We start from the raw sequence: 22,941 nt of genomic DNA, 5'->3' as shown, positions 1-22,941 counted from the left end.
GAAAATGGTTCTTCAAGACTGAAGAAGAGACACAGATTATACATTCAGGTGTAAGCAAAAATGTTAGGAAAAAGGAAATCCAAATTAATCCAGTTATATTTTCCCATTGTACCACAATAAAGAGACAGTCCCATTTTCAAAGAAATTAACTTTTATTTGAAAGGAGACTATCCTTCCCCTCACTATTTTTAAGGACTCTATACAATAGCCTACTTAAACCATTTCCCCAATACCAAAATTTCTAACAGCAAAGCATACAACTGCTCTAAATAATAAATAATAAGGCTTGTCCTTCACTGATTAAACTTCAAAAATTTCAACACAAAAATCAAACTTTACGTTTTTAAGTTTTAACAAATGCATTTTAAATACAACATGTTTTGTAGGAGTCCACAAGCTTTTCATCTCTAAAGAAATGACAATTTTAAGGGTTCAAAAATTCTGTTCTTCAAAAGAAGTGACCGAGTGTTTCCTTCTATAGCTTCAAACTTTCTACACTCAATTATTCGATTGCTCCATGCCACCCCAGACAAACCTGACATGACTGAACTACTTTATGTTACTAACTTCCCCAAAAGAAAGTTAAAAAAGGAGTTTGTAGTAAATGCAGCTCTCTAATACCATGTCTAATACAATATCTAACACAAAAGAAGCTTTAAAAAGATCATTTCTTTCCTCATTCGATTAGGCAGGAGTCAATTTTCTGTAAAAGCAACAAACAAACAAAAAACCATTTACAAAAGCATAACACTGGGGGTTCCTTTTTTACTCAAGATGTTTAACTACTCAAAATGACAACAATTACATCTTTAAGAATATAATAAAAGGGGTGAAAACAGCAATACAATCGACAAAGTGTAGATGCTAAATAAACCAAAGATGTTTTTAAGGGTTCTTTTTAAGGAGTAGGAAGGATTAGAAGCTTGGGGAAAACCAGAATTAAACAAAAAAAGAGAAAGGGAAAAAAAGAAAGAAAAAAGATGTTCTCAACTGCAACCACTCTGTTTATCAATAGCGTCCTGGAAAAGAGTAAAAAAAATTTTTTTTAGTCAAATGAGAATTATAGTTTGACTTGCCTAATATTTTCCCAACTATTAACAGTCACTATATACCTTAATTTTCTAAAATAAACCACTAATTAGAAATGAGGTTCTTAATGCAACAAAAGCAAAAGTGTACGTACTTGGGCTGTAGGAACGAGATCTTGATCGTGATCTGTATCGACTATAGTAAGGAGAAGGCGATCTTCTTCTGTAGGAAATAAAAGATTATTCAGCATATCACATAATCACTACACCAAGGCAGATAAAACCAAAAATTCCATCATTCAAAATAATAATGGACCTAAGATGAAAGCTATTAAGTTTTCCATGTGCCAACAATACTAGAACAGTATTGGCCAATACAGATAATTAACCTCTTTTCTTGGTCTTGAGAAAAATCACTTTTCCTACTTTCAAGAAAGCATCATATAAAATCTATTTAATTTTTTTTTTTTTTTTTTTTTGGGCCACGCTGTGCAGCATGTGGGATCTTATCTTAGTTCCCCGACCAGGGATCAAACCTGTGTCCCCTGCACTGAAGGTGCGGAGCCTCAACCTGTGGACCACTAGGGAAGCCCCATATTTTAAATATTTTTATTAATACACATTAAACATAAATTAAAAGTGCCAAACACTACTACTATCATCTAACTTAGAACAGAAATCGTAAGTTAAAACATTACCTGTATCGGTAATCATAGTCTTCGTACCTGTCGTACCCACGATCATATCCTCTATCATAGTAAGAATCTCGACGTCTGCCACCTCCTCCACCTCCACCTCCACCACCACCGCCTCCACCACCACTGCTACAGAAAAATGTGAAAACTCTACATCAGTGTGAATGATTACCTTCTGTCATCATTTAATATAAATGGATGCTTAAATAAAATGGAAGAAGGAAGGGAGATAGACGAGAGAGAAGAGATAACCCTTTCATGCCAATTACTTCCACGTCTCACTTTGCTGCCTCCCATGGTATTCTGCTTTTGCTTCATATGTATAACATAAATACCCAGGAATAATTTCACAAAACTCTCCAAACTATAAAATGCTCTTCTATTAATGCACTATCCAAATCAGCAACACCTTTTCCATAAGGTGAAAAAAGCATTGCGCTTTTTTTTTTCCATAAGGTGAAAAAGTACCAAAATGCTAAGATGTATGTCCTATGACTAGTTCAAAAGCAGTTAATAAATATCAAGAATTTAAAAGTAACCAACCCTGAACACCAAAGATAACTGAGGTCCAGCGCTAAAAAAATTTCAAGGTCTGGTGTTCAAACCTCTGGCAGTGAATTTAAACTCTAAGCCCTCTTTTTCCTGCTGTTTTCCCAACTCCTAATCATAGGGACATTATTTTCACTATTATTACTATTTTCAGTAGGCTCTCCTTGTCAAATCCTATATTTTCCGAAGAGGCTTCACATTAAATGAAAGCCTATATTTCTTCTTTCACTCTTAAGAAATACTGCCTTTGGTTATATTATATTAAAAAACTTTTATAAAAAAGTCCCTATTTATATACACAATGCAAAACTGGCTTTTTAAAAAACAAACATTAATATCAGTAAAACCATTCCATATACACAGAGGCTTCCAAGGTCACATAAACACTAAGAGAATATTTAAAAGCATACAACAATTTTCTAGTATTTAATATTTTTTCTATTTCTGCAGTACAAGAAAAGAGCCAGGAATGCACTTCAATAGTTTTAGTTTCTCCCCATGCTCAAATATACATATAAAAAATCAAAGAAATAAAATGATTCAAAGAATACATATAGTCATATTAAATAACTTTCAATTCAAATTACAGAGAAAAGAAGTTTATCTTTTGATTAATCAAAATTTTGCACACATTTCTGGTGGATTTCTAGCCCCTAAAATTCAGCTTAGGAAACTTGAAATCTTACTGAGTTGGTCTGCCCATGTATATGCCTGGTGTAGGTGTGTGCGCTCTCTTGGTGATAGAATAATCTACACGAATTCTTCTACCATCCAGCTCCATTCCATTTGCCCTTTCCATAGCCTATAAAGGAGAACAGGCACAGAAAGTCATGCATAATTCACCAAGGAGAAACTATCAAAACTGCAAAAAATTTAACACATTTTTCATTTGAAATTTCAAAAATTAAAATTCTCTAAACACTTCTTTCTCAAGTAAGAAGGGCTAGGATTTGATGTATTAATCCCTGCTATACGCATGTCAATAGTACTGAGTTTTCAACGTGCACATGGACACTTAAGCAGGCCTCTGCTGAAAGACTAGGGGCAGCTACAGCCATAAAGAAGGAACCACATAACCTGGGGAAGCCTGCAGAATTCTGAGGTTTCAGTAACTAGCTTCAGTCTGAGCAACTCAAAGCAGAAACTGCAACTCAGTGGACAAGTCTAAACTTGTCAAGCCATTCCTTAAAAACTTGTCGAGCCATTCCTTAAGTAACACACTGCCACCTAGTGAACTCCAAATATAAAGGAACTTCTTAATCGGCCAGCAAGTGCTGTCTTTATGTCTGTGCTCACATTCCGAAACACTGCCCTTTGGTACGAATACCAATAAATGCAAAAATGAATCCAACCACTTTAACACATTTTAAGAAGTTCTCAGGAACTAAGTAAAGTTGCTATTTTCATTTTATCTTATCCAGAAATAAACCTAAGAGGAGGAGGTGTGTGAAAATACCGGACAAACAAGTTTCATATTAAAAAAATGTTTAATTATGATATTGTTCGCACTTTGCAAACTTTCACCAGGTAAGATATCCTGGTATTTCTAAATTTACACCTTTATCCCTTAATTGAGAACAGGAATAAACCAATCACAAACATGTAACAGTAAAAAACACCATTACTGTGTCTATCATAATGTCTATAACATAAATGTCTTCAACTCAGAGCATTATTTTGTTAGAATTATCCAGCGTTTTTCAACCACACCACTACTGATACAGTTGGGGCCTGCTAATTCCGTGTTGCGGGTGGCTATCCTGTGCACTGTAGCATGTTTAGTATCATCCCTGGCCTCTACCACCAAATATCAATAGCATCTATTATTTCTGAAAGATACTCTTTCATTACGACTGCTTATACCGCAATCAAACACTGTTGATGCAAAGAGCAATAATGACCTACAGCCAACTACTGTCACGTGTAAAATGGTACAAAAAAGAAATGCCAGTACCTTCCACTTCTTTAACAAATGACCTTCAAAAATTCCTTAAAATGGAATTTTCTAATTCAGTCACCATGAACTTTTAATATAGAGAAGGCAAGCCTACTGCTTCCTCTATAATCCATTATCTAGAACATTAGAATAGCACTATTTCAAATCCCTGACATTGATTAGGATCATTCTGTTGGGCAAATTAAGAATGGCACTAAACAAAAATGAAAAAGTACCAATTCTTTCCATGTATTATTTTTCATTTATAGAACAGAATGGTAGATGAATTTTAAGAGAACAGATAAAGCTCTGTATAGACAGGGAGCTAATTATAGACACTTACAAAAATTAAACAGATTAAACCTAAACATAATTCTTTTGTTGTTGTTGTTGCATTGGGTCTTAGTTGTGGTGCGTGACCTTCTCACTGCGATGGCTTCTCTTGTTGCGGACCACGAGCTGTAGGCACGCGGGCTTCAGTAGTTGTCACATGCGGGCCCAGCAGTTGTTCACGGGCTCTAGAGTGCAGGCTCAGTAGTTGTGGCGCATGGGCTTAGTTGCTCTGCAGCATGGGGGATCTTCCTGGGCCAGGGCTCCAACCCGTGTCCCCTGCACTGGCAGGCAGATTCTTAACCACTGGGCAAGCAAGGAAGCCCTAAACACTATTCTTTTAAAAGGTCAATGTAATCATTTGCTTGGAGCATGAATAAGGGTTATTCAAAAGAGAACACTTATATATACTTCACCTTTTCCATTAACTCAAACACATAACCTCACTTTACAAAGCCAGATTTCAATAAAGATATGCCTATACCAGAGAGTATTAGCTGGAAAGTGAAACTGGCCATTCCAATTCTAATACTGAGAGGTAGAGTTTAAATCATGTCAGACAATGAAAAAGGACATAGTGTTTATGGAACTGGGAGTTTATCAATCAGCTTTTAACAGTAACTTTATACTAAATAATACACATCAGAAAATTTTCAAAATAACAAATAATTACAAAAACAAAATTACCTCCTTTGAGTCATCTATTCTCTCGAAATAAACAAAAGCAAATCCTCGCGACCGTCCAGTTCGCTGGTCATAAACCACATTGACACCACTCAATGGTCCATATCGAGAAAATACTTCGCGAAGATCTCTCTCTGTTGTGTACAAACTGAGGCCAAACACTCCTAGACACGTGTTGGGATCTGGATTTGCCTGTTGAATAAAGATGTTATTTAATTTTAAGCTCCAAATTAAAATAAAAACACACAGAAATACTTTGCTTAGAACACTTCACCCAATACACAAAGACTATATTGTTTCAAGTCACTTGGAAACAAGAATTTAAAAGAAAAAAAAACAGGGGAGCTATATTTTACAGTTCATAGTACACTCAAGCCTTCTTTAGAATATACTTCAGGCTGCATCCTGAATAAAAATGTCCCTAACTTTCTAGCCCAGCAATTTTCAGAACGTATCCTAAGAATTCATCCTTAGTTTAATGCCATATTTTTAGTTTATTCAAATGTTTTATATCCCTTATAGATTTGTACTCAACCTTGAATTCATCTGCAATTGCTGATTAGATTCTCCTCCTCAATTTTTATTCTTTAGCAAGGATAATCTTTCAAGGTTCCCATAATCCAGATTTGAAAAATTAATGTGCAAATTTCAAAACATCATTAAATAATAGCAGACTCCACCATGGTTAAATACAAACAAACCTGAATGTCACACATCCAAGACTCAATTTCCTTATCAATAATAAGGTAACTTGATTCAAAGAGAGATTAAAAGTATTACTTCATTGAGGAACTTTGCACATTGCTCAATGTAAGTGTTAGCTATTACTATTACTACAGAGCTTTTGCTGTTTCCTTGCTACCCCCTTCCCATGGTAAAACTTTTAATCTCAGTATTTTCAACTCAGCTTTTCAATTCAATTCTTGGAACATATTGCTTCTTCCCAAATTTCTTTCTTTTTTAAAAATAAATTTATTTATTTTAGGCTGTGTTGGGTCTTCATTGCTGCGCACGGGCTTTCTCTAGTTGCAGTGAGCGGGGGCTGCTCTTCATTGCGGTGCACGGGCTTCTCACTGCAGTGGCTTCTCTTGTTGTGGAGCATGGGCTCTAAGCACATGGGCTCTAGGCACGCGGGCTTCAGTAGCTGTGGCACGAGGATTAGCTGCTCCGCGGCACGTGGGATCTTCCTGGACCAGGGCTCAAACCCTTGTCCCCTGCATTGGCAGGTGGATTCTTAACCACTGCACCACCAGGGAAGTCCCCAAATTTCGTTTCTTTTAACAACTCAAAAGTCAAAAAAAGAGAACACACTTGAATGCATATAACAATATTCATATAGCCAAGGATGTTTCTGAAGTACCATTTTTTTTTTTTTTTTTTTTTTTTTTGCGGTGCGCGGGCCTCTCACTGTTGTGGCCTCTCCCGTTGCAGAGCAACAGGCTCCGGACGTGCAGGCTCAGCGGCCATGGCTCACGGGCCCAGCCGCTCCGCTGCATGTGGGATCTTCCCGGACTGGGGCACAAACCCATGTCCCCTGCATCGGCAGGCGGATTCTCAACCACTGTGCCACGAGGGAAGCCCCTGAAGTACCACTCTTAAACAGTGCTGTAGCTCCCATAAAAGATGTTATACTATGACTAAATACACAGAAAGACAAAATAAGCTTTCATTAACTTTTTTTTTTTAAATTTATTTATTTGGCTGCGTCAGGTCTTAGCTGCAGCACTCGGAATCTTTGTTGTGGCGTGCAGGCTCTAGAGCACGGGCCTAGTTGCCCTGCAGCATGTGGGATCTTAGTTCCCCGACCACGGATCGAACCTGCATCCCCTGCACTGGAAGGTGGATTCTTAACCACTGGACCACCAGGGAAGTCCCTCATTAACTTTTAAAAAACACATACCCTGCTGCCTGTATGTCTTCTCCGGTTAGACATTGGAGAATGACTTCGGCTCCTGCGACGGCGGTATTCTGGTGTATAGGACCTACTTCGAGATCGTCTCCTATGAGAGTGAGAATGGGATCTGGATCGAGTGTAACGTCTATGAGAATGCCTCCTTGACCTCGACCTTTGAGAGAAATAAATTTAGGTAAAAATACTGGAACAAAATGGCTAACGCTGTTAAAATCAAAAGCAAACGGACACCAAATGAAGGCTCCCTGAGCAGACAAAACCAGGTCAGTCATTAATTTACCTTAATCACCAAATACTGTGAAGATACTGCCTGCTCACCATATAAGCTGCTTTGTAACAACATACCACTGAGCCTCATTCCATGTTTGGTTTGATCCCAGTTTGCAAAGTGTCTTTTTGGTATGTGTACAGTAAATTTTTACTAATTATGTTCATGATTCATTGGTTTTACTTTCGCTTTCTGAACTTTTTGACAATGCCAAGGACCTATACGTATATATATCCCTGCTTATTCTCAGCTCGTTTCCCCTTTCAGAGGAAGAAGTATTCTTCCTCACTACATCTCCTCCTTGTTCCCAGTCTATCCCTTCTAAATTCACTCTTCCCACCTTACCTTACAAACATGTTAAGGCTCTACCTTCTTTAGAAAGAAAAAAATTAACTAGCACTAGCAAGAAAATTCTTTAATATTCTACAACATGGATAAACCTTGAGGACATTATGCGAAGTGAAATAAGCCAGTTATAAGAAGGCAAATACTGTGTGATTCCACTTAGATGAGGTACTTAAGAGAAAGAAATAAGATGGTGGTTGTCAGCGGCTGGGAGGAGAATGAGAGTAATTACTTAATGGGTAGTTTCAGTTTTACAAGACAAAAAGAATTATGGAGACGGATGGTTGTGACGGTTGCACAACAATATGAATGCATTTAATACCAGTGACCATACACGGAAAAATGGTTAAGACTATAAATTTTGTGTATTTCACCACACAAAAAAGACAAAACATCAACTACCATTACCATCACAATAAAATCGCTTGATTATCACATTTTCAAAATAGTCCTATATTCCCTCCACTGCTAAGTATCATTTCCTTTCCAGTCTTTCCTTAGCCTGCTGCAATCTAGCATCTGCTAAATTAACTCGTCACAACCTAAATCCCCACTAAACTAATAGTCTTCATGTCTAATGATCTTCATTTCTTCAAGCTTTCTACAGCATCTCACCAATCTCTCTACTGCTGATTCCTAGTTCATCTCCTATCTGATTATTTCCAATTACTCACAGTCCTTTTTCTTTGCCTATTAATGCAAAGAAAATACCATTTCTTATTACTATTCATATGATCTATCCTTAAACACCCAGACCAGTAGTCATGAAAGTCATACAAAATAGCTTCTATGAGGCATTCAATAAATGATATAAATGCTAAGGGCCAGAAAGTTTAAACAATAAAGCTAGGAGACTTAATAAGATTCTACTAGGCAGACAGGGGAAAAGTGTTCTAGGAATACCAAGAACAAAGGTTCCTTAGCAAGAAGACATGGAAATGTGATTACACAATTGCAAAAGAGTATAATCTGCTAGGAATTAGGATACTTATAAAGGAAGGAAAGAAAATGAAGATGACAAAAGGACTGGGACAAATCTTGTGTATGAAGCTTAGAGTACAGCTTTATTGAAAGAAGGCAAACAATCTTGAGTGGGAATGAAAATAATATGAATGGCCTACCATCTACAAGAAATTAATCACTGGCCGTGGTGGGGGAGAAACAAGAAAATAACTTGTGTTTTATACGAATACCAAACAGGATACTTCCTATTTTCCTTAGCACCAATTTATAGCTTCAATTAAAAAAATAAAAAACATTAGTAAGACAAGTTGTCACATAAAATATCAATAGTTATATTTAAATGCAGTGGGTCCTTCGTGTGGAGGGCTGGCTGTACCATGCCATTTTATATAAGGGACTTGACCATCTGAGGATTTGGTACCCGCAGAAGAACCAATCCTCCCCCAACAGATACTGAGGGAGGAATACAGTAACAAAAAATGACATTAATTAAAAACCTTTCAGGACTGCTTACCTTTTCTCTAAGTCAGATAGTGATAAATATTACAAAAAAAATTAGGAATAAGGGAATAAAGAGTGTGCATGGTATTTAATATTCGCCAGTGATACAAGAGCAGAGAACAGCATCAAGTGATATGAGAACATCTTGACGGAAGAGAATTCTAGGCTAAGGGCAGCAAGTGCAAAAGTCCTAAAATGAAAATGTGCTCACTTCTGTTTCTACACCTGAATTCTATCTAGCACTATTCTGCACATGTGGATTCAATTAAATATGTAGAGTGGTTAGCAAATCAAGCACTAGGCTGGATCCTGGATACAACAGAGAAAAAGACATAGCTGTGGACTGCACGAAAAGTACAGCCTTTTAATTAATTCTTCTGTCTCATGCCCCCTTGCAATCACACTCTATACAAAGACATAAATTACCTCTTTAAAGAAGAAATTACAATGACTTATCAAACCGACTGTCCAGGTTGTTTTTATTTATTTACTTTAAAATTTATTTATTTATTTGTTTGCTTGTTTATTTATTTGGCTGTGTTGGGTCTTCATTGCTGTATGCGGGCTTTCTCTAGTTGTGGCGAGCGGGGGCCACTCTTCGTTGCAGTGAACGGGCTTCTCATCGCGGTGGCTTCTCTTGTTGCAGAGCACGGGCTCTAGGGGCATGGGCTTCAGTAGTTGTGGCTGTGAGCTCTAGAGCGCAAGCTCAGTAGTTGTGGCGCACGGGCTTAGCTGCTCCGCAGCATGTGGGATATTCCCAGACCAGGGCTCAAACCCGTGTCCCCTGCATTGGCAGGCAGATTCTTAACCACTGCACCACCAGGGAAGTCCCAGGTTGTTTTTCACTGTTTTTTCTGCACACCAGTACACCTGGGACATCTGATACAGTGAGCCCTGCGATGGCTCACTAGAGTCTTTGTTTTAATCAGTGTAAGTGGTAGTGGCTGGGGCTCTGAATCACTCCAGGACCACTTCCTGCCAATTGTATCTGACCAGATTTCCATGCTGGACCTAATTAGTTAGAATCTTCAGGTAAAGGATGTAGCTGGAAGGTGAAACTTGAAAAATCTTCTCAAATCATTCTGATAACCAGTACAACATACATACATCAACCATCTCTGCACTAAACTGCATGCCAAGTTTCCGATGGAGAAAATTACCTTTTTGTTGTGCAAATATTACTGAAATAAAATCAAACGTTAACCTTCAAACGCCAAGCACATTTAAATCAAACAACACATATTTAATTTGTATTAGTAGCTAGCATCAGATAGATTAATGGACTACGGGAAGATTCTACCTTATCTAAGTCTTTGTATCTATTACGTATCATTCATTTCTAAACCATAGCTTAAAAAAAAAGACAACTTCATGATTTTGAGTCTTCAGTGAAATTTCCACAAAAAATGCAACAAAAATGAGGGATTTGGTAAAAACCACTTTGCCCTGAAAAATCCAAGATAAGCATTTTAAACATACTTACATATTATTTTAAACACACTTACCTAGATTTTGATCTTGATCGAGAATGGGATTCAGAGTGTTTGGAAACTCTTGATGGACTACGAGATCCTGACCTGCTCTCCGATTTTACACGAGCAGGAGTTCCAGTTGGAGATTTTGACTGAGAGCGAGACTCCTAACAAAGAAGACAGTATTACAAATGGCACTGGTCACGTAGATGCCTAACACCTAACATTTAAAGTACCGTAATTATTTATATTGATTGCTCCTGAAAAACAAATGGTTAGGCAACACCCTCCAGAAAAAATTTCAGCTCATTAATAACCCATTGTTAATATTGCTAACTGTCCTCAATAATTCCCTACTTGAACCAGATCACCAATTCTCTATTAACTAAGTAATCATGCAAATTCATCTACAACTTGATCATACAGACACTGGAACATAAACCATACATTTACTTAACCTAGGACCCATTCATTCTTCCAGATTCTTTTAATTCTACTTCACTCTTGCTTTCTACTTCTCTTCATTCTTCATTGAGTTTTTCATTTTTCATACTTCGTGTATTCTTCCCCAATTCAAACAATTCAAAATAGCCTTAAAAAAAAATATTCAAGTGCTTCTATCTGACCAATCTTCTGTTCAATTTTTTCCCCCATTCAATTTTAATTTTCTGATCTTTAATACTTTTCATTAGCCTTCTTTTATCTTGATTTATCTTCCACATTCTTGGAAAAAACTCTTCAATTTCTTCACGAACATTAACCTTAATGGAAAAAGAACATTTAGTATATTTAAGCACGTGGGGATTATAAAACTCTGCTGGAGTTCAGAATGTTATCTACCAAATGGAAAAGCCAGCAGGTAAAGTGCAAATAACTAGTTTATTAAAAAAACAATTTTATAATCTTTAAAGTTGTTCAAAAGTCTAGTTTCTAACAATTAAAGAGAATTTACTGAATTTCTCTAAATGTTTTTTTACCATACTCTTCACCCTCCTCCCCTTTCATGTTTCATCCTAGTTCCTAAAACGTGAACAGTTTTAATATAAATACTTAATTCAAGCATAACTCTAACAAACTGTAATCCCCCAACCTATGCCTTAAGTTTTCACTAATCTATAACCTGAAGATTCCAAGTGATCTTAAAATAAGCCTTCACTAAGCCATGCTAAGGTATCAAGATATAGTTAAAGCAAAGCATCATAGGCTGAAATATTTGTACACACCTATCTAAACTCACACATTATAGGACACATGTTGAGGTTCAAAGAAGTAAAAAAAATTAGTAAAATCACTACCATCTCCTGATTTTGTTTGACCACTGTCTTTGCTCACTCTGACTTAACCAGAAAGATACAACCTGAAATAAAACAAGCATACTGAAAAAAACCAAGGGGAAAAGAAAGTATGAAATTTAAAAAATTTCCCCTTTGGCTTGTAAATTCCTAGTAGTAGATGTATTTTTGCAACTGAGCCATTTTAAAAATTCTATTTTATCCAATGAAGTACATAATGTACATTACAAAATTAGTATCATTGTCTTTATTGTTTATCCTACCTCTTTTGTTCATAGTTTTTGCATATTTTATGCAGTTATGCATACTTATACTCCCTTCAGTAACTATATCCTTTATCAGAAAATTGACTGGCTTCTGAAGAAGTTGGATATAAAAAAACTGATTAAAAGCCTGTTTTTTAAAAAAATTTGATAGACATATGAAGCACTTATGACAAGTAGGATGAACAGTTTGGTTTCTCTGTCCACTTAAGCCTTGATTATTAGTGAAAATAATCCCAATTTCGCACCAATTTTCATTTAGGCTATTAAGACGATCACGCAACTTCCTTAAAGTTTTCCTTCAGGTTTCGTGTCAAAAGACTTATTCATCGAGGACAGTACTAATGCTGCTAGGCCTATTTATTTTTTTCAGATGAAAACAAAATCAAAATATATAGCTACCTTTCTGTTCTATATCAGCTTTTCCCATTTATTTACCTACAATAAGTCTTTCACCACATCTCAGATACTTTCTAAATTTCTGGACAGATGCCTGGAGCAGGCACAGCAACTTAGGCTTTTTCATTCACTGAAACTGTAAAAGCAGCATATTCAGGACTAAAAACAAAAACAAAACTAAAGTATGGCTAATTCACTTGTAATTGAAGTCTCACAGGCCAGTTCATTACCTATAATTCATTAGGTAAAAATACATTCCCCTCTCCCTTTTGGCTTTTCCTCATATAAAACAGATCCCTGGTATAAATCTACAAACATCACCACAGCCTTTTTTATATATATAGAAAGCTTTGTGTTCTGTGACACTCTAGAGCCTTTAATTTTTAGGATAGAAATCAAAATTTTATATATTAGGTTTAAGCCTTCCACCATAAAAACAATAGTTGAAAATTATTCAGTAGTGCTGAAAATAACCACTTTTTAGGTATTAATGTTAACAAGGTAACTCTGTAACAACTTAAAATTTAAATTTTAAATCCCATTTCTGGTATAGCAACCCACTGGAAAATATGCAATTTTCCTTTTGTTTGTTAACAAAAGCATTAAGATATGACAGAATATCTTTTCAAAAGACACCAGCAAATTTAAAAGAAGGCTTGCTTTTTATTATCCAAGGTGTCACAAATACGTAACCTCCTTTGTTGCCTACTCTTCAATTTTTATATCAGGGAAACCTCAACCTACATATTTTTTTTTTCCCGGAATCATTCAAGATTAAGAAAGAGTAACTTCCCTTTAACTTATAGAGATGTCAATAATTTTAACCTCCAAAAGCAATTTAGAGACTTATCTATCTAAAAAGCAAATCAGTAACTGTCAGTAAACTTAAAGAATAAACTGCAAAGCATAAAAAACTTTTAATCTTCATAATTATTTTTACTATAATACCAAACAAACACCCTGTCATTGTAAAGAACTGGTAGTTTAGTCTTCAAACACAGTAATATTCACCGTTTTAAAATAACATTCCTCAAAGGCTGATAACCAAATAAATGCCACTTTCACCAAACTGCATTGGAAATCAGGCAACCATAAGCCCTTTATGGACAAATGCTAGATTTCCTTTTCTACCTTTGACTTGTCTTCATTATGAAATGGTAATTTCAACTTTTTCCAAAGAAATTCATACAACTATTCAGAATTTGGAAATGGAATTGAAATTGCGAAGAGAAAAATAAACTAAATATTGAGAAGGGGTGTTATCTGTCCTGTTTCACTAGAGACTACTTAACCTGCTCTTAAAGCTGTCCAGTCAAGAAGTTCTGCAAATTCTTCAGTAACCTGCATCTAGACCCACCAACCATTAAAAATATAGTGCCTACTTGAAATGGGCAGATTAATGACTCAACCAAATCATACCACGAATTTTAACAGAATATATCTTAAGGAGGCTTCCAGTCTACCTTACCTACTATAAACCAGGAGCTAGGCAGAAAGTTCTCACAGTACAACCTGCTTAAGTAGTGTCCGTTTGTATTTTGAACTATTTTTTATTAACAAGATGCCTCTGGTGGTAGGTGAAGGACACAGCCAAAAATAAAAAGGCGCTAACTACAATTACTAAGAAAGTACTATAGTGTATCCAATACAAGCAAAGAACTATCTTTCTATCTATAAAAATAGTATAACCATGTATTATTTTTTAAACCAGGAAAAAGGTTATTAAATATGTTCATGTTGTCGAACATGGATGATTCCTACAGCAAACAATAACTGCAGGGTCTTTTAATACAGCTAGTATATTATAAATGTGAAAAAAATTCGGACCGTATGTATGCTTAATACTTAAAGCCCATTAAAATAAACCAATATAAATGCTATGCTGTAACCCATTCTAATATTATGGCAAGGCAAATTCCAAGGCAAACGCCAAGTAACAGTGCCAAGTTTACAGAAATTCAAGTCTACATGAATATAGTATAAGCTTTTAAAACAAATTCTCAAAATTGTATTTCCCTACTACTTTGTAAAATTGGAGATTTCCACAGAAACATACTAGTGCATTTAGGTAAACTGTATGTGGGGGTGGGCAGGATTTTAAATTACCCAAATAACTTATATTTATTGTTCTAAGAACTTCATTCTTTAGGATTTGTGGGAAACCTCCTGTGTTTACTCACTTCTTTCATTTCAGTCTACAGAAATAGCAGTTCTGCCTCCTTCCTTTCAAGTATGATAGACTGCTTCTTTTCCAGATTCATCCTTAGGCTTGTAAAAGGAATACTTTCACTCTCTTTTTAATCCGTAACTGGTATTAGAGCAATTTCTTAAAAAGAAAATACCGATTGCTCGTAACATTAGCTATTTTTTTTTTTTTTTTTTTTTTGCCGTACGCGGGCCTCTCACTGCTGTGGCCTCTCCCGTTGTGGAGCACAGGCTCCGGACGCGCAGGCTCAGCGGCCATGGCTCACGGGCCCAGCCGCTCCGCAGCATGTGGGATCTTCCCAGACCGGGGCACGAACCCGTGTCCCCTGCATCGGCAGGCGGACTCTCAACCACTGCGCCACCAGGGAAGCCCAACATTAGCTATTTTTAAATGATAATTTCCCCCCTTTAAAAGTCATACCAGTATGCTGCATTCTAAGTAAGATTAAAGTGGTCTTTGTACCTACAAAGGCTCACACATATTCCAACCTGTATGTCTTTATATTCTCTAAAGTTTGGAATAATTTTGGCAATGTGTTAGACAAATTATTAAGGAATTGACAGTTAATCAAATTTAAACTCATGTCACACTGTGAAATTACCTGTAAAATCTACAAATCTTCTGTACAATTTTTATTCATTTATTTAGTTTGGCTGCCACAGGGCTTTGCGGGATCTTAATTTCCTGGCCAGGGATCAAACCCTCGCCCTCGGCAGTAAAAGCTCGGAGTCCTAACCACTGGACTGTCAGAGAATTACCTTCTGTACAAATTTTAAATGTGGCTCACAAACCGGCCGGCTTATATGCCATGATCAATTGTAATGTCCAAAAAGCTAGTGTGTTAGTGGCAACTTCAAAGGTACAGAAACAAGTGTAAAAAGACTAAAGTGGTTTAACTATATTAAAACAAACTACTAAAAAACAAACAAACAAACTACTAAGAACCTGTTACAGAATTCACTTATGTTCTCAACTTCTAATGTCATGGAGTATTTACAAATCTTGAATAAGTAAGACTACAGGGCTTTAGTTTCAAGGAGAAAAATCATAACTTTTCTTCTACCTCAGATTGGTCAGGCCTAGTCACTCACTTTGGTGAAAATCATGAGACAATAAGGATTATACAGAACTACATACAGCAGTAACTTAAACGAGGGAGGGGAAACCACACTTCCTTCTGTTACTCTCTTCTCAACTTTTCTTTTTTTAGTGTTTACTGATTCTTTTCCCCATCTGATCGCTACCATTTTCTCACCTCCACTTCAGTCCTACTAAATTGGTTATGACATGCGAACAAATAATCAGTATTAATTCACTCAGCTTGTGGATATATACCTTTTATAAAGTTCCCAGGGTTAGTTACTTGATGCTTGAGCACCCACTGATGCTATCAAAGAGGTTTTCACACTGTTCACAAGTTCTAAAATCTATTATGCTGATTACTCATGGCTATTTCACACCTGTTATATTACACACTACACCATAAGTAAGTAACCCCAGTTCATTTACAAAATTAAGTCCATAAACAAAGTTTATCTGTATTTTTTTAATGACTCTCATTCTTAAATATTTAAATCTCTTGATATTCTTTCAGATCCCAAGACTCTTTATACTTGTTTTAGGAATGGTACAAATCATAAAAAGTATCTACGACAAATCTGTAAAATTAGTTAGGCACCATGGGTATGATTAGTTGCACTGCTCTTTTTAAAAATCCCAACTTCTGCTTATATTGAGCAAATTAGCACCCTTCAGTGAAAGAATCTCAAATACAAAAATTTGAGTGTTAAAACGTCACCTTAAGTTTTACAAATTATCTGCTTAAATGGATGGGGAAATAAAAAAGCATTAAAATTGGATAAACCATACTACTTTAGGGGAAAAAAATTAAACCCAAGACACATAAGACTATCCCTCAAGTTTAATACCACTCCTACTAAAGGAAGCCTTACCCTTTTGCAACAGGTTGATGAGATACATAAAACTAAATTGCTGAAGAAGGTGAACCAAGTTTTTTTTTTTTTTAAGCTAAAGTGCTAACATTCTTAATCTGTAACAGGGATTCAATCTTATTTGTATTCTTAAAATAAAAAGAAAGAAAGAAAGAAAAAAGAAAGCAGAGGGTTGTTGTTGTTGCTGCTTTTTTTTAAAAAGGAGCCAGTCACCAAGCTGGGTTTTTAATGGCATAGTCATCACCCTTATTATTATTACAAACCAGGGTTCAAAGAAGCAAAAAAACACCAAAAAACAAAAAACAAAACTTCCCCCATTTCTGCTATTCTTCAACAAAATATCTTAACACACACAAATTTAAATTCCAAACTGCTACAGATGAATTTGTTTTGCTCTTCACTTTTATCATCCAGGTAATCATCGCATATATTAAGAAGGGGAACACTAGGAGTCTCTTTAAAATATTCCAGCTACTCAAGAAGCCAGAATAAGCTCTGAAAAAAGGACACCAGAGTAAGTAGTATCCTTCCTCTTCAACTATTCTCAACTATTCTACAAAGCATAGACAATTGTTGAATTATAAGATAGAGAATACTTAACCTCTATTAAGAGCACTGGGCCGCTGTCAAAGAAAAAAATTGGACTTAACGTTTTTCTAAGTTTCGTTCAAAAAAAAAATTAGGGGTAGAGGGGAAAGAGTAAAATAACAAGAAAGTCTTAATTTCCGTTCCCCTTAATTTCTATCAAGGACACTAAAATTTTTTGAGATTGAATTTTAGTTGAAGTTGTATTCTTTTTCTGAAGATGACATTCAAAGTCATAGACCAAGTGCCAACCTCACTCCCAGCTCCAAAAGACATTTCCACTTAAAATTCTGTTAACTTGATATACATGTCCCAAGCAAACTGCTTTAATGGACCTACTTATTGATATTTTAATGGCACCTCTATTCTCCTGGATCCCTTAAAAATGTCTCGCTCATTCTTTACATCCCACTGCTGTCCAGTTTAGATCAGATTTTTCATAAGCTCCTTCCTTAAATATTTCAAGTGTGCCCTGCTGCTCTTCCTATATTGGTCTCTGTTCTTTGCTAAAATTCCTTTCATTTCGCCACTCCCAGAATTAAAAATCCATAGATGGCTCCTTACTGCATATTGGATTAAGTCCAAATTCCTAAATCTAGAATTCAAAATCCTCCATTATCTGACTACACAGTCAAATCTATCATGTCTCATTAGTCCAGCAATCTCTTCCTTGTCTCATCCTTATAATCAATATTCGTATTTCCCTTATCGTAATGTCCAGCATAAGTTTTACATATTAGATAAAGCTTTCCCTTTCCTCTAAGCTCACGAAACTGCTCAGCTTTATTTTCTGAATTCCTTATTAATTCTATCACACAGCACTTGATTATATACTTACTTTTACCCAGATGTGAGCTGTCAGTCATCTCAAATCAGACTCCAAGCTCTCTTTCCCTTAAGAACACCTGGCCTTTACTAAAAAGGTAGTGGATGCTCAACAGTTTCACCCCAGGCGGAAGGGAAATTGGTTGGTTAACTCTTAGGGTTACTTATAACAAAATTCGGCAATTACATTTTCTTTCCTAAAGCTGTTTTACTCCAGTCCTTTGAAAATGCAAGAGATATTAATATATAATGGAAAATTAAGCTCCTGTCATTGTTTTCAGCAAACTCCATTAATGGCTCTGAGACACTGAAGTGCAGTGTGCTCCTTTAAAAAAAGTAATCAAAATATATACACAGCATAGTTTAAGTATACAATGAGCAATGGACTGGGACTTGTAAATCTCAGATTTCTGGCTGCATGGTCTTCTGGGCCTCAGTTTTTAATTTCTTAAAATGCTAAGAGTTCTCCAGCCCTTGCAAGATTATGAGCAGTATATGAGAAAATATGTCAAAGATGGCGGGGAGGGGAGGAGATCCTAAAATGCTATAGAAGTAGGAACTATTAGTACGAGTCCTGTTTCTTTAATATGTTCCGCAGTCTCTAGGAACTTACCCTCTAATTTTAAATATCTTTTCAATAAGATGGGGTTAAAATGTGTTGTTTATTCTGTACATAAAGCAAATGAAATCTGAATATTGACCTATCAATGTTTTCTCTAATTTGTTTTAGTCAAAAAGCTTGAAGTATAATAACTACTTAAAACACCTCAGAAACATCATTTGAAAATCGTTTTTCTGAGGCTCTCTAAAAGGTTACTACATTTAGATTCAAAGATAACACAACAACTGTATTCTATAAAACCTTTTTAAATTGCTGGTTTGTGGTTAGTTGATAAAAGATCACTATAGTTTAAAAACCAAAAGCACTGGTGAATATGAAACTGCTTTAAGAGAACAACAACAACAACGACAAAGCATACACCCTCAGAAAAGTTTCTGGCATTTTAATTCTTCACCCAATTATGAATAAAGACAGATACCTCAACCTACCAAAAAAAAAAGGTAACAGGTGAATATATTTATTATACAATCGGAGTTCATTAATACTAAAACACATTTGGGTAACACATGTGAAAAAAAATTTTCTATGACCACAAACACTCTAAAAGACAAGGAAAAGGTAAAAACCTTTTTCTATTAAAATAAATTGTTAATGCCTACATGCATTTTAGCTTAAAACTGGGTGGGAATCATATTTATTTCTTTCTCAGATGGGTAAGGTAACAATTATCTAGAACTAGCCAAATTCAACCTGATGACTACATAAAAAATAAGAACTTAAAGGAAAACAAGGTCCAAAACAGTAGTCCTCTTCACTTCACCACAAACCAAAATAAACATTAACTGCCCCAAATTGTACTGAAGTTAACTGAAGATTAACAGCAAAATTTCTTCCCATAACTACCTTCTTCAAAACAAGAAGCAGCTCATGACTAACGACCACCTAAATACCATTACATGATTTTAAAAACTTCTGTTGGGACAATCAATACCCCATCCTAAAAAATAAGCAGGTTCAACTATTCGTTAATATCTACGCTCCAGATTTTATTAGAGAAATCCAATCTTAAAGGCATTAAAGATAGCTTTGTCTCTAACCTCAAAAAGAAAAGCCTAAATTGACCTTCTGATTTAACTGTTAACGGTTCCAGATGCTTATCTTATGAACTTCTAAAAAAAAAAGACAAAATTCATTCATCCAGCATACACCTGAAGTGTTTTTTATGAGTTTCCCCTAGTGACCAGAATGCCAACACAAGAGCCAGAAAATGCTGCCTGGGGGCTGTTTTCTTTTCAGGGTTCTACACTAGCTCATATCAATTTTCACTACTAGGGTGACTGTGGAACTATAACCCAATCATTGCTAAACGTTCTAGTATCTTCAAGCTGAGGATAACGTATCTTTGTGATGTTTATATTCATCACATCCAAAATAATGAAAAACTTTGAGCCCTCTTTGCTGGGGGATGGGTTGAGAAGAGAAATGGAAGACAGAGGGCCTGTAATTTTCAGGTAACGTTTTGAGTTAAGAGAATAGTATTAACTACTGTAAAAATACTGAGCCATGAAATTTGTTCAGTTATGTAAGATTAAGACAGAAGATTCCCTTTTTTTTTTTTTTTTTACCGTAAAAACCTGTAAAGGATTGTTCAGTGTTGAGGTGAAAGGTCATAGGAAGAAAAGCATTAGAAGGTGAGATATAAAGAAGAGAAAGAAAAAAAAAAAGCCCAACATCAAGGAATTCGAAAATAAGGCGTTATAGCATTTCCACATTCATTTTGAAGTGAAAGGAAAGCAGAAGGGACATTAAAGGAAAAGGGCTCCTCGCGTAGTTTTCCCCTCACAGCTCTCGTCTTAAGAACGCTTAAGGGTCGGTGCGGTCGTTGACTAACCACTTCATTAGGCTCGTCCCACCTTCAACCTCAAGGCTTTCGCCTTTATAGACGCAACGCCGCCGGTTCCAACAGAGACGCGGCCGCTCACTGCAATAGAGAGCCAAGGAGACACAGGCCCCAGCTAGTCCCACGCCAGCTTCTCCCCGCCCGGACAGCAGCCCCGCGCACTTTCGACCCCGAGACCCTCTACGATGCTCGGGGTCGCCAGAAACGCCACCGCAGGAAGCACCTACCACTATCCGGCCGGGGGGAACTCCCTGCCGTCTCCTCCCGCCCCACCGGGACCCACACTTCGGAACAGAGATAAGGAAGCCTCGGGGTGGGGAGAAGGCAGGGCGCACCGCTGGGGGAAATCGGACCCAGGGGTCCAGCTATCAGTCTCCAAAGAAAGGGGGAAGGGGAGGTTATCCGTGGTGTTTGGGGCAAGAGTGTAACCCAGAAGCCATCTTGGGATGTGAAGAAGCGACCTCGATGGCTCCAGAGGCTGCTCCCCGCGGGCCCCCGCAGAACTCCCCGCCCGACCGCGCTCGTCCCAAAGAAACCCCGAGCATCGGGCCGCCGCCGAAGACGGCTCCCGCGGCTTTGTACTCACTCTGCCCTCGAAGTTGTTCTCCTCTACATCACTCATGTCGGCCAGGCACTCCCCAGAACTAAATAAGAGACAGGTCTCGGCTTGAGGGCCGATGGCCTAATCAACCAGCTGACTGGACCGTGGGGAGGAGGAAAGAGACGGCAACAACAGCCGCTCCACTCCACTCCCACTCGGTCGCAGGCTCCGGCAAAATGGCGCCGGTGCCGCCAGAAACCTTCTGGCCTCCCGAGTGCGCGACGTAAGGAGGCGGAGCGTCTCTGTGTCGTCAAGTGGCCCCGCCCCCAGCGAGGTTTTGTGGTGGCCCCGGCCTAGCAACGCGGGCAGTCCGAAGTCTGACTCTCCGCATCTTCGAACCGAATGCCCACCAGACCTCCGAACTTCAGACTCCTTCCAACGCGTCAGTCCTTTTGAAGATTTTCAGTCACCAGATAAGCTTTTATTGACCTTGGTCCCTTTATATATTTTCCAAGTGGATTCTGATGGAACAGAAAAAACTGGAATCGTCTACGTAATTAGTAGGCTTTTTATTTTGAATGTTTTCCGCACTCTTACTTTTCTCTGCCCTATGTACTACTATTGAAGTAATATATGCACAGATGGGGTTATAATGAAAAGTCACAGTTCCTTGCTTCACTCCTCCCTGAGACAACTGTGTCAATTTTATTTTTAATAATGCTTAGTTTCCTACTAATCTTAGGGAACTAAGCATTATTTGACTTAGTTCCCTAATCTTTTTTTAAAAATTAATTAATTAATTAATTTTGGGCTGCATTGGGTCTTTGTTGCTGCACGCGGGCTTACTCTAGTTGCAGCGAGCGAGGGGCTAGTCTTTGTTGCGGTGCACGGGCTTCTCATTGCGGTGGCTTCTCTTGTGGCGGAGCACGGGCTCTAGGCGCGTGGGCTTCAGTAGCTGTGGCTCACAGGCTCAGTAGTTGTGGCTTGCAGGCTCTAGAGTGCAGGCTCAGTAGTTGTGGCGCACGGGTTTAGTTGCTCCGCGGCATGTGGGATCTTCCTGGACCAGGGCTGGAACCCTTGTCCCCTGAATTGCCAGGCCGATTCTTAACCACTGTGCCACCATTGATTTAGATATTTCCTTATATCTTCATAGCCAAGACCTCCCAAATCTATCTACTTAGTTCCCAATCATGGTGGTAATTTCTGAGGTGAATATGAGCTTTATTGTATTTTGCAATTTTAAACTTAGTTTCCTCATAAAAATTTTTTTCCCATAATACTTTGTGATGAAAAGGTTGATGTGAACCTTCAACCACAGTTTTATGTTAGGAAAGGTAATTGAAAAACATTTTTATGAAGATTGCTACCCCAGGGCAAGATTTCAAGATTTGACTGTGTCTGCCATTGATAGAGCTAAACATATATAACATCTACTTTTTTTTTTTTTTTCTGGTACGTGGGCCTCTCACTGTTGTGGCCTCTCCCGTTGGGGAGCACAGGCTCCGGACGCACAGGCACTGTGGCCATGGCTCACAGGCCCAGCCGCTCTGGGGCATGTGGGATCTTCCTGGACCAGGGCATGAACCCATGTCCCTTGCATTGGCAGGCGGACTCTCAACCACTGCGCCACCAGGGAAGCCCAATTATAAACACTTTTAATTTTAATGTCTGATAGGGCAAGTCCCCTTCCTATACATTTTTATATATTTTTTAAGTTAGCCTCAATAATCGCT

The 22,941-nt window shown here is 37.4% G+C and overlaps 1 protein-coding gene across 1 annotated transcript; it reads right to left on the bottom strand.

The window, feature by feature from the left end:
* Positions 1 to 131: 131 nt before the first annotated feature.
* On the bottom strand, positions 132 to 21,460 carry TRA2A (transformer 2 alpha homolog). Its single transcript, XM_081243375.1, has 8 exons — positions 21,254 to 21,460; positions 10,717 to 10,850; positions 7,123 to 7,288; positions 5,226 to 5,414; positions 2,959 to 3,074; positions 1,727 to 1,852; positions 1,184 to 1,251; positions 132 to 1,019 (listed from the first exon to the last, which is right to left on the bottom strand). Exons 1-8 carry the CDS (start codon positions 21,287 to 21,289, stop codon positions 1,009 to 1,011), a joined length of 846 nt encoding a protein of 281 aa, XP_081099501.1. The 5' UTR covers positions 21,290 to 21,460; the 3' UTR covers positions 132 to 1,008.
* Positions 21,461 to 22,941: the final 1,481 nt, after the last annotated feature.

The sequence above is a fragment of the Mesoplodon bidens genome (genome assembly GCF_964165515.1).
Source record: "Mesoplodon bidens genome assembly, chromosome: 9".
Lineage (NCBI taxonomy): Eukaryota > Metazoa > Chordata > Mammalia > Artiodactyla > Ziphiidae > Mesoplodon > Mesoplodon bidens.
The sequence above is the reverse complement of the archived record's forward strand: the minus strand, read 5'-3'. Positions and strand labels throughout refer to the sequence as shown.